At 46.4% G+C, this 13033-nt stretch overlaps 1 protein-coding gene across 1 annotated transcript; it reads left to right on the forward strand.

Moving 5' to 3' along the window:
* Positions 1–2755: 2755 nt before the first annotated feature.
* Positions 2756–6954, forward strand: SOWAHB (sosondowah ankyrin repeat domain family member B). Its single transcript, XM_045790041.2, has one exon. It carries the CDS (start codon positions 3157–3159, stop codon positions 5494–5496), a length of 2340 nt encoding a protein of 779 aa, XP_045645997.2. The 5' UTR covers positions 2756–3156; the 3' UTR covers positions 5497–6954.
* The last annotated feature ends 6079 nt before the right edge of the window (positions 6955–13033 follow it).

Below are 13033 nucleotides of genomic sequence, written 5' to 3' on the forward strand. Positions count from 1 at the left end.
ACCTGAGCCAAAATCAAGAGCGGGAGGCTCAACCAACCGAGCAACCCAGGTGCCCCTGTATTTCTTGTACTTTAAGAGGCACTTCCCCCACCCCTAATATTTAACATCTCTGAAACCAAAATGTATCCTACAACCCATGGCATCTTAAATTTGGTTAAATACACTTCTGTTCTGCAATGCGCTATTTTTACTTGTTAATATGGGTCATGATTCCAAACCAGCACTGCCTCCGGAATGATCTTTCTGAAGTATGAATAGGGTCAGGTCACTACCTTCCCCAAAATTCTTCAAAACTCCCCCCCCCCCCCACTCCAGGCCTTCGTTTTCTGACTCTGTCCTACTTTGCCAGTCTCCTTTCCAGCACATCCACACACATTGTCTTCTTTAAAGCCAAGTAGTTCTATTTGCAGTTAGTTCCCCAAATATGCCGTGCTGAGCCAGATCTTTGTGCTTTTGCACAATGTTTCCTCTGCCTCTCCCTCATCTCTCCTACTCAAAGTTGCCTTTTACTGGAAAATTGCCCTGATCGCCCAGGCTAAGCCTGGGTTCTTCCTTTATGCACCACCCCTCAACTTCTCCAGCATCTGGTGCACATCTCTGTTAAGTCCCTTCACACAGGTTAATGCCATTTCTCTTGTTTGTTGCTCCCAACAAATAGAGAGTTCTCGAGCACGGCTTCTTCTTTATACCCATATCCAGTAATGCCAGAACAGCATGGCTGCTCCATAAATATTTTTGGAAATAATGTACTGTACATGAGAGAGGCATAAAAATGCTCCCGGAGGTAAGGTGAAGAACATTCTAATTAACCCTCCTGCAACCTGGGACAAAAGAGAGAAAAAGGAGGAGAGAGGGTCTGGATGCTAAAGCCCTGTGCACCCAGAAATCTAAGGCAATTGGATTTTTTTTCTTCTCTTTCCCTGCTTCTGCTCCTCAGACCTTCTAATTCTACCCTTAACTAAAGATAATCTGACTCCAACAACCATGCCTTGAGGCGCCTTTTCTTTCTCCCTAGTCAAGCGCTTCAAGTCCATATCATCACTCCTCCTTGCCCCAAAACCCCTTTTTTTAACCAGAAGTTTTGAAAAATACCAAAGGGGGCAGGGAGGTTCTTTCCACTTGCTGCTCTAAAATACCCGCCTGAATTTACCATTTGGACTCCCTCCTGCCCTAGGTGTGGACATGCCTCTCAGTCCTATCAAGACTCCACCCCAGGAAATAAACACAAAAGGAAGCTAAAATTTAAAACAAAATTTTGATTTTAATAACCATCCTAAAAGCCTGAGGTTAATGTTCCTCCTCAGCGAAAACCACTATCCCTCTTCTCAACCCAGTATTGGGTTTGAATTACAGAAAATGCCAAAAATAGACAGAAAATTTTCCCAGTTCTTCTTTCTGACCTAGATAACTTAAAGCCAAGGATTCCAATTCATTCATGGAAAACTACCAGGGTACTACTGGGGACTTGAGATGAAGCTCAGCTAACGTGGCCTATGTGGCAGTCTCTAAGATGGGTCTATGTGGACAATTGTAGGGCCAATGTACTTTCAGTGCCATCCCTTAGCAAATAGGACAGGGACTCATGAAACAACCAAAAATAGGGCAGAAGGAAAAGTGGAAAGATAACGGGGAGTATAGGGGAGAAAAGGAGTATGACATGGCAGGAGAAAATAGAGACTTTATGATAGGAAATGTTGCTTAGGGGAAGGCACGGAACCATAAAGGTAAATAGATAAAATGATGAAAGTATCTTGGACATGGAAACAGGACTGTCAAACAGGATTGCACCTCAAAAACCTCAATTAAAGAAAGGGCCAGACCAAGAAGTGGACAGATCAAATGAAAGGGCAAAGCAGCTGTTAGGAAAAGCGATGTGTCTTGAGGCCAGTGAAAAAGACAGCTCTGGTATACAAATGGACTTGGGATCAGAAAGTCTGCAACCTCTCAATGGAGAATGAGAGTCAAGCGGTCATTCTAAGGTTTGGAGCAGTGGGGTCAAATCAGGCAAGCTTACAATATGCTTACCACTTCCAACGTGCCAGGTGGGGGTGGGAGTGGGGGAACCTTACATTCGGAGAGAAATGACAACACCACTCAAGCCAACACAGAGGGACTGTACAAAAATCTTTTCTGTTCACAAACTTTGAAGTAAATAAAAACAAAGTAACATTAAACAACAAATACCTTCACTGCATGACTCCTGTTCCTTTAGAGCTGCTGGGGCAATCAACTATCAAACCGATTTTTCCTTAACGTGAGACAATTACTAGGAAAAAGAAAGGCCGAAACCAACCAGTAACTTGAAGCGTGATTTCTCTTTTCAGTACAGACTTAGGTGTGAGAAGCAGCCCCAGCAGTCTGTCTAGATGAAGAAAGGCTTGGTTGGGATGCAGACTGAGTTCCCCGGACCTCGATACTGCCTTAGGGAATCTGAAATTACTACCCCAGAGCGTTAATAAGGGCACCTTTTTGGGAGACCGCAGAATGCCAGTAAATTTACACCTTTTTCCCCAGGCAACGCTTTCGCCAGAACTTATGCAGTACAGAGAGAAGGGAGGAACAGCTTCTCCATGCTTTCGTTTCCTACGTGGCCGAGACCGAAAGGAGCGGCCGCTCGCTTACCTGCCTTCCCTTTCCCCGCCCGGGAGGGGCTGTGCGTTCTGCAGAGCGGTTCGCTGTCGGCTCGCGCTTGCTGGCGACTCACCTACCGCGCTCTCTGGCTCGGGCAGCCTGACTCATCTGGGATAGGTGGCAGGGCTCGGGAGACCTCAGAGGGCGGAAGGACAGGAGGAGGCGGGCCGGGCCCTTCCCCCAGAGCCGGGGAGGCGTCGCAAGGACGCAGGTGAAACCGACTCCGACCTATCCCGGGAACTTTCGCTGCGGGGACTCGCTGCGAGAGGCCAGCGTCGCGCAGGGGCGGCGGGGGAGCCGCCCTCTCCTACCCCGGCTGGGTGCGGGGGCTCAACCCGGGGGCCACTTCCCGGGGAAATCGCGCTGCTCTTGGCGCGCTCGGGGGCTGCAAGCAGCGCCGCCCTCCACGGCCGATGGAGGCGGGTGGCGCCGCCCCGGGCGCAGGTGACACAGGACAGTCCCGGGTTTCGGCTGGCAGGGAGAGCGAAAAGCCGACACCCGGGGCCAGGAGACGACAAGGCAGCGATGGCCCGAGAGTTAAGCCAGGAGGCACTACTGGATTTTCTGTGCCAGGCCGGGGGAAGAGTGACCAACGCCGCCTTGCTGAGCCACTTCAAGAGCTTTCTCCGAGACCCCGACGCGCCCCCCAGCCAGCACCAGCGCCGCCGCGAGCTCTTTAAGGGCTTCGTCAACTCGGTCGCCGCAGTGCGCCAGGACCCCGACGGCACCAAGTATGTGGTGCTCAAGAGGAGGTACAGGGACCTTTTGGGGGAGGAGGGGCTGCAGCGACCCCGAGACCCGCCCGCGGCCGCCGCCCCTGCAGGGGGAGCTGCGTCCTGCGCTTCGCAGGACGCGCGCGGGGCAGAGCAGGCGCCGCAGCCGCCGAGGAGGCGGCGGCGACACAAGGAGCCAGAGGAGGAGCCTGCAGGTGCCGCAGCCCGGGCGGCGCACTCAGGTTGCAATGGACTCGCAGCCAGCCGCACCCGGGAGGCAGCCCGGGGAGGCGGCGGCCGCAGGGGCGGCTCTGACCACAGGGCGGGAGCGAGGTGCGCCGCGGCGGAGACACAGGGCCGCTGCTGCTGGGAGTGTCTCCAAAACAGCCTGGAGGGACTGCCAGGGGAGCAGGTGCTCGGTGCAGTCCCGGACCCCGCCACCGCCGGGGAGAAGCCGGCGCGTGCCCCGCCGACCCAGGATGACCGCGGGGCTCCCAGGCAGCCGCCGGAAGGCGCGCCCGCTGAGCGTGCACCGGTGCCCGCAGCGCCCTGCTCGCCCCCTGCAGCTGTAGAGGCTGCTGGGACCCCGGCTTCCCCGCCTGCTCTCCTGTCCCGCCTTATCTCGCCGGGAGACCGGCCAGAGCTGATGACCCCGGACTCCCTGCATTATTCCACCCTGCAGCAGCAGCAACAGCGCACTTGGGAATGGGTGGCTAGACATCCCCAAATACCCAAGGCCCGGGACCAAGGCCCCATCAGAGCCTGGTCAGTGGTGCCAGACAACTTCCTCCAGCTACCCTCGGAGCTGAGCTTCTGCGTCCGGGAACCTAACTCAGAGCCTCCAGACCCCACTCTTTCCTCTCATTCTGTCCTTCCTGTTGTTCTGGAATCCTGCCCCGAGAACCCTCCATTGACAGTCTTTCGTAGCATTCGTTGTCAGCTGTCCCTCCAAGATCTGGATGACTTTGTGGACCAAGAGAGCCACGGCAGTGAGGAGAGCAGCAGTGGGCCCAAAGAGTCTCCTGGGGGTTCTGAAGAGAGGCTTCAGGTTGCTCTGGGAACCCCAGATTGGAGAAAGCTCAGGAATCCAGCTGGAGGCCTTTCTCCAAAGGAGGGCAGCCCCAGCAAGAGCCTTCAGGGCCTCAGGAACAGAGGGGATGGTCACACCTCTCAGCAGGTCTCAACAGAGGCTAATGGCCTTGCAGGCCACCCACAGGAGTCTTTGCCCTGTCCAGCTCCCAAGTTAAGGAGATCCCTGAGGAGGAGCTCTCAGGCAGGGAGAGTCAAATTGTCTTCTTCTGATGAGGAGTATCTTGAGCAGGACTTGCTGAAAAGGACTCGTCGCCCACCACGGTCCAGGAAACCCTCCAAGGCAGGAGCAGCCTCCAGCCCAAGAGTGGATGCTGCTTTGATACCAAGACCTGCAGACATTAAGGCTTCTGTTGCTGAGCGGGGTGGGCCGCACACCTCCTGGGCCCGGGCTGGGGAGGAGTCTGCAGCCTTGGTCCCACACAGACCTTCCGAGCACAAGTCATCTGCGGTCCCCCTGGATGCTAGGGAGCATGAATGGATTGTGAAGCTTGCCAGTGGCTCTTGGATTCAGGTGTTGACTTTGTTTTGGGAGGACCCCCAGTTGGCTCTGCACAAGGACTTCTTGACTGGGTACACTGCCTTGCACTGGATAGCCAAACATGGTGACCTCAGGGCCCTTCAGGACTTTGTCTCCAGCACACAGAAAGCAGGGATTGCTCTTGATGTAAATGTGAAGTCCAGTTGTGGATATACCCCTCTGCACCTTGCAGCCATTCATGGCCACCAGGGAGTCATCAAACTGCTAGTGCAAAGGTTGGCTTCTCGAGTGAATGTCCGGGACAGCAGTGGGAAGAAGCCATGGCAGTATCTGACCAGTAATACCTCTGGGGAGATATGGCAGCTACTGGAAGCCCCGCGGGGCAGGCCCATTTTCCCTGTGTACCCTTTAGTCCGAAGCTCTTCCCCCACCAGGAAAGCCAAGAGCCGGGAATTATCTAGAAATATCACCCGGAAGACTTCCTTTGCTGCACTCCTCAAAAATCAGCACAGCAAATGGAAATTGGCCAACCAGTATGAGAAATTCCCTAATCCAAGGGAAAGAGAAGAGTACAGTGACTGAGGTGATCCCTTCTTTCGAGCATGCAGCCACCACACCCTGATCCTTGAGTTGTTCAGTGAGAAAATTCAGGGGCAGTAGAAAAATTGCTGAGGAGTTGGTAAGAAAGAGATCGTGTAAGATGGCCTACCTAGTGTTTACCTGCCTGGATTTTATGTCAGCACATCCCAGACTGCAGGGGTCATCCAAGCTTTCTGACAGCTCAAGTCTTTGGGCCAGTGAAACCTAGGCACAGGACAGAGGCAGGTGCTTAAAACCCAGGAGGGATTCTTCCTCTTCCCTCGCCAGCACAGATCTGGGCACAGTGAGCCATGCTGTTTTCCGAAGCAGTTACCCCAGGCCTTCGCTACAGAGGGAACATATGTCTAAGAAAAAGGGAGGCAATTCAAGGGTTTGATGAAGCTCAAACAAAATCTCTCTGGCTAGTAGCTCTCTGGCTTCTATTCGTTTGGAGAATAAATCTTAGCTGAGAGTGGAGAGCACCAGGTTCGAAATCAGATAGTTCCTGCTTTCTCCTTTTTCTCTTTTTCTTCCCTTCTTCCCTCCCTCCTTCTTCCTTCCCTCTTTCTTCCTTCCTTCCTTCCCTCCTTCTTCCGCCATTCCTCCCCTCCGTCCCTCTCTCCTGTCTTCCTTTCCTTCCTCCCTCCCTTCCTTCTTTCCATCTTCCCTTCCTCCCTCCCTTCCTTCCTTCCTTCCTTCCTTCCTTCCTTCCTTCCTTCCTGAATCAGTGAAAATAAAATTATCACTGGAGGGTAGAACTTGATCTAAGAGATTCCTTAGGCCTGTCTTCCGGTCTTCCTTTGAATGCAACCTAAGGTGGCTACTGTGTGAGATGATTGGTGCCTTGTTTGGGTCTCCTCTCCATGATCAAAGAAGCAGTTAGGTAAGATCCAGTTATGACTGACATTCAGGCCCTGCTTTAAAAAAAATCAACCTAAGGGAAACTTTCCAAATGTAAAAGCTGTTGGCTCATTTGCATAGTTGCTGAACCATCTTTCATGGAAACTCCTTGTGTAACAAATGGCAAAATCAGCATTAGTAGTTCTCAATAGGATTGAATGGCCAACATTCATATTCTGGGGAAGCAATAAGGGTTAAGAGGTGGATGCTCCCCCACCAGGAATTTTCTAAGCTGCTGAAAATATAATTGTATTTGCACTAAACTTGATGCCAATTAAGATTAAATATTAGCCTTGAAGTGCTGTGTCTGTAACAGGAAGTATTCCTTGTAATTGCTTGTGATGGGTCCGTGGAATGAGAGAATGGTTACTCTGTACATTGCAATAATATCAAGATTTCAGAATATAAATTTAGAGGGCTGAAAAGTTAAATGTCCATATGGAAATCGTTCATTTTTTATGGAATGTTTTCATGTGCTGTGGCAATGATATTGTATTTTCACAGTATTTGTGTGTTTCTTCTGGGTATTTTCCCCCATTAAAATATCAAGGTATCTTTATACGTTATTGTACTTATGCTGATTACTGTTTTTTTAAATTTTTTATTATGTTATGTTAGTCACCATACAGTACATCATTAGTTTTTGATGTAGTGTTCCATGGTTCATTATTTGCGTACAACACCCAGTGCACGATGCAATACGTGCCCTCCTTAATACCCATCACCGGCCTATCCCAGTCCCCCACCCCCTCCCCTCTGAAGCCCTCAGTTTGTTTCCCAGAGTCCATAGTCTCTCATGGTTCATTCCCCCTTCTGTTTACCCCCCCTTCATTCTTCCCTTCCTTCTTCTACCGATCTTCCTATTTCTTATGTTCCATAAATGAGTGAAACCATATGATAATTGTCTTTCTCTGCTTGACTTATTTCACTTAGCATTATCTCCTCCAGTCCTGTCCATGTTGCTGCAAATGTTGTGTAATCGTTCTTTCTGATGGCTGAGTAATATTCCATTGTATATATGGACCACATCTTCTTAATCCAGTCATCTGTTCAAGGGCATCTCGGCTCCTTCCACAATTTAGCTATTGTGGACAATGCTGCTATGAACATTGGGGTGCATATGGCCCTTCTCTTCACTACACCTGTATCTTTGGGGTAAATACCCAGTAGTGCAATTGCTGGGTCATAGGGTAGCTCTATTTTTAACTTTTTGAGGGAACTTCACACTGTTTTCCAAAGTGTATGCCGATTACTGTTGACTTTCTTCATACAAAATTGTGTTTCAGTGAGTGTCAAATATTTTTCTTTCTTTGGAGTTTTACTTTATAATTTTGCTGAAATAAATATATCTCTGTTCTATGAGAAAACAAACACAAGATAGGCATAATAAATAAGTCGAAGGTTTGTTTCTTCCCAAAAGACCCGTATAATAGATGAAGCTTTGGCAAATCGTATCAAGAAAAAAGCAACACCCCAGACAGTGGGGGCATGGTTAGGAGAGATGAAATTTGAAAGACTAAAAGATGAACAACTATATAAATACTCTACTAAGTGAGTGATTTTCAAGGGGAAAAAAAGTTAAATATCAACTTCCTTTAAAAGCCAAAGAATATTTTTACTTTATCATATTATCATCACAACATCAATTTATTCAACAAATATGTTTTGCCAAGGGGTTTACAAAGGTGAGTGGGATGTGACCTCATGCTTCTTGAAACGTAAAATCTAACGATTTATCTTAACTTAAAATCTAACAAGATTTGTTGCTGATTGATTTATACCTTATCTTGCTCCCAAGGTGTCTCTTAAAGCTGCATTGTATTAGACACAAGCTTTTAAAATGAGATGAAGAGGAAAAAGGTGATACCAGGAATGAGAACAAAGCAACCACAATGCAAGAAAAAATTTTCAAAGTGTCCTAAGTACAAAATTAAGTGCTCCAGAGACTTTCAGAGGAGAGATTTCCTTGGGCTGGGAAAATCAGCAAGGGCTTCATGGAGGTGGGGAATCTTCAAGTGAATGTTGCTGGCTTTCCGAAGAAACCAGCTTTATTGGTTCTACCACATTCCTGACGTCTGCGTCAGTGCGTGATTTGCACAGCGCTGGTGTTGACTGATGGTTCACTGGTTAGAACACAGTGTGGGTCTCAAGTTGATTCTCATGAGGGTTCAGGTCCCTTTGGCCTTTGTCCATGCATCACACCTATGACTTTGGTCAACTCTCTTACATGGTCACCATATATGTTAGGAGGGGGCAGGGCGGAAGTGGGTGTTGAGAGCAGAGTAAAATACAAATCTGATTGTGTCATTCTCGTGCTCAAGTCATAAAGTCCAGGCTAGGAGAGCTGGCAGGCCCAGCACATTTTTCCAGCCTCCTGACAACCACTCCCTGCCATGAACCCTATACTCAAGCCACACCAGACCCATTGGAGTGCTAATGGCCCCACCCTCTCAGTTTCTGTCTCAGGCTGAATTCCCTCAGCTCCCTTTCATTGTTTAACTGGTGATCTTACCCTTATTTTGGGGGGACAGCTCAACTGTCAAGCCTCTAAGAAGTTTCCAGGATAAACACCTCCAACCAGAATATGTATAGCTCTTCCGTCAGAATTCTCGTAATACTGTGTACACGCCTCACTTACAGTTTTTGCCACATGCAATTTTAGTAAATTGTTTGAATGTTTTATTTTTCCTGAAGACTTTGAATATCTGGAGATTGGAGAATGTGTTTTCAACTCATCAGAATTTAGCAGGTATTTACGACACCTTACTATGTGATAAAGATACAATCCCTGCCTTCAAGAACTCACAGTCTACTGGGGAAGGAGGGTCACTGAAAAATAATTTCAGCAGCACAACGAGGTACGTAGATAGATGTGTGCATCTAGACTCTGAGAATACAGAGAAAGGGATATTCATGGACATTTTCTTTATACTAGGCGCCATGCTTATCCTGGAAATTCAACATCTACTAAGATATACATGTTTCCCGTTCTCACGGCACTTTCCTGGACCAGGGAAGTCAAGAAGATAAAATAGAAGTTAGACGGCCTTTGAAGGGCCAAGTGGAGAAGGGAGGAAAGAATATTCCAGAAGAAGGAAGGAACTTGAGTAAAGCTGCAGGGTGTGTTTGGGGGTTACTTGGACACTTGTGGCTGTGGGGAATACACAGTCACTGCTGTGTGGCAGAAGTGAGGGGGTGTGGAAAGAGACAAAAATGAAAAGGGAATTTAAGGCCAGGTTGAAAAAACGGTCTTTTGTGCTATGCTGAGGAACATAGGCATTTTCTAGGAAGCCGTGAATTGTCAAAACCCTCCAGAAAACCTTAGTCTTATGGCAAGTACTGATGTTTTCTTAAAGCCCTCATAAGAAGACAAAAATAGATTTCAATGTATTAGACAGGATGTGGTCAATTTAAAAGTTTCCCTTTCAAATTTTTTCTTATATCTTCAGTGTTGTTAATGCTTGTTTGCTAGGAAGGAGTGGAAGGCAATAAAATACTTTAACAAATGACAATTGAATATTAAAGGCAACATCAGAAACTGTTGATAATCTTGGATCAACTACCTGCCTTTTTTCTAGACATAGTTGCAAAGTAGTGAATTTCAATCTTATGAATATATATGGTATATACCAGTCTTATTTCCTGCTAGTAAAATTGCTTATGGTTCAACATTGCAGGATGTTACACATAGCATGCCAAGACTTCCAGATGCTTTTGATTGTAAATTTGTAGACATACCATTGAGATACAAATCACATACCAAACAAATCACCTATATAAAACATACAGTTCAGTGGTTTTTAGTATATTCACAACCATCACCACAATAAAATCCTGTACAGGTTTGAGAACCACCGATGCAGGAAGCCATTGACAGTTGAATGCATTGACATGAAGCCATTGACAGGGGAATGATATATGTAGGCTTAAAGTGAAACAGATTCCTCTTGCTATTGTAAGGGAGACAAACGAGAAGCAGAGATCAGTTATTATAGTGTCTTAGATTCATATTGGAAATAATAGGAATGGGGGCGCCTGGGTGGCACAGCAGTTAAGCGTCTGCCTTCAGCTCAGGGTGTGATCCCGGCATTCTGGGATCGAGCCCCATGTCGGGCTCTTCTGCTGGAAGCCTGCTTCTTCCTCTCCCACTCCCCCTGCTTGTGTTCCCTCTCTTGCTGGCTGTCTCTATCTCTGTCAAATAAATAAATAAAATCTTTAGGGGAAAAAAAGGAAATAATAGGAATGTTGACTCAAGCAGCTGGGTAAGGTAGATTAGATCGGATGTCTACAAGGCAAATTCTGGTTGGGAGGGGCTGATTTGGTTGATAAGAATTAGAAAGAATTAGGTAAGATCTAAAAGACTCTATTTCCTTTCATCTGTAAAATGCCCTGGTTCAGTGATTATTCATTTCATTACTGTGATGAGAGTCTAGGTTCCTGGTGACGCTGATCTAAGAGTGTAAAACTCTGTGCAGGCTGGTCAGCACCGCAGTGCTAGAGTGCGGGCTTGTGTTTGTCGGCATCGAGCAAACGATTAAAAACGTGTAACGAAAGCATAGGAAAGTACAGTACTTAAGCTGATGACAATGAAGCTAGGTTGCCTTGGGTTCTTGTCCTGGCTTGGACAAGACCTCAACTTCACAATTTTCTCATTTTTAAGATTTTTTTTTTTTGAGAGGATCAAGTAAATTAAATACAAAGCCCTTAAAAAATGCCTGGCACATAGTCAATCTTGAATACGTTAGCTGTTACTATTTTTAACACCATTCAAAATATACTGTTCACTTTAAATTTCCATCTATGCTGAAGACAAAAAAAATCCTCTAGCTGATTAAAAAGGTGCTACGAGAACAAGATTCGCTAATCAATTATTTTTCCTTATGCTCTTACATAAAAAGACGCTTGCGTTTCTCTTTTCGGATGAAAACGTCTATTTAACTAACCCTCTATGATTGTGTGTAACAATCATTAGCTATTATGATATGTCATTAAACAATTATATCTAATTGAAGTCACATAAACTAACACTTGTCCAATTAGCAGCTCTGTTCTGGCCTGGAACTAAAATCCAGGTAAAGCTCTGACGAGGGGAGGTTTATGGGAAGTTGAGTGTATGGCTGTGTGAAGCCACGATCACTTGAAATTTAAAATATCTAAATTCAACTATGTAGTAAACTTTATCAAAATTCCAATAACTTGGTCAAACTGAAGTCTCACTGAAGTGGATTAAAAATTATTGACACTGGGGCGCCTGGCTGGCTCAGTTGGTGCAGATGCAACTCTTGATCTTGGGGCTGTAAGTTTGAGCCCCACTTTGCGTCTAGAGATTACTTAAAATCTTAAAAAAAACCCAAAAAACTAACATATCAAACTATTCCTTCTCTTTGGTCTGAAAAATAGTACTTCTTGATCCCTACTCCAAGTTTGATTCCTCTTTCCTACTTTTAAGAGTTGGGTTTAAAAAAAAAAAAAGGCACAACTATATATAAATTATGCCTCAATTAAGCAAGAAAAATGATGTTGGGGCCAAAGCCCACACTCTGTTTTGAGAGGGTCTAATTCTTCTCTGTGTTCTATTTCTTCTATTCAGATGAGCAAACAGTCCCCAATCTAGCAGTTTCTAATAGGTATTTCTATGCCATCACATTTTCTGAAGCCATAATCTTTAATCTTAGAGGACTTGAAGCTTTTTGCTGTTTATGTCCCCAAATACAATTAGCTTTCTAGGGAGCTCCTGTCCTTTGCTGTCAAGTAGGGTAATGCTGCAGGGACATGAATGTGGTGAACTAAGAGACTTACCACAATCCCAGGAGGGGTCTCATTGCCTAAGAGACCGAGCCAGCCAAGGTAGTGCTGAGGCCAGGAGGAATTAGGCCAGAAATAGACCCATTTCCTTAGTGGTCTGAGGACCTAGCCTTGCCAAATCACATAAGGCTGTTTAGATCAGAATATTTGGAGTTTCTAATTAAAATGAACTTTAAAAAGGGAGCAAATGGGGATGCCTGGGTGGTTCAGGGTCTGCCTTCCGCTCAGGTCATGATCAAGGTCCTGGGATGGAGTCCCAGTCAGGCTCCCTGCTCAGCGGGGAGTCTCCTTCTCCCTCTTCCTCTCCCCCTCTCCCTCTGCCCTCTCTCTCACTCTCTCTTTCTCAAATAAGTAAATAAAATCTTTTTTTAAAAAGGGAGCAAATGAATATTCATTCAGCTGATGACAACAGCTTTGCCCGAACTGATGGTCCAGGAAGTCACATTGACCTTTCTTTCTGGAAAGGACTAGAATACATCACCTGCATAGGACTAGCTATGCCTTTACAGTGTCTGGATGTTGAATGAGTGTTCCTAATTTTCACCTGGTGTGGCCCTAAATGGTTCTCTGCCAAATATGAAATCTCTGTGAGCCTTCATTTTGTGAGGAAAGGAGAGGAGAAAGAGGAAGAAAAAGATAGCAATAACGTCAAGTTGACCTCAGATCTTCAGAATGGAAGGGGCTACAATGTACAATATTACTAACAGGTAGCAGCAAATAGGGGGAAAAACCATAGAAGAACGATTTTACTTTATCCTGAGGCCAAATCTCTCACTGTAGTGATTTTAATTCTTGATTCCTAAGGGGCATATGACCTAAGTAACATTTCCTAATG

This window comes from Ursus americanus, chromosome 8, assembly GCF_024610735.1.
Source record: "Ursus americanus isolate L20-20 chromosome 8, mUrsAme1.1.p, whole genome shotgun sequence".
Taxonomy (NCBI): domain Eukaryota; kingdom Metazoa; phylum Chordata; class Mammalia; order Carnivora; family Ursidae; genus Ursus; species Ursus americanus.

Coding starts and splice junctions, on each gene's coding strand:
- SOWAHB (XM_045790041.2), top strand. CDS start 3,157: ATGGCCCGAGAGTTAAGCCAGGAGGCACTACTGGATTTTCTGTGCCAG.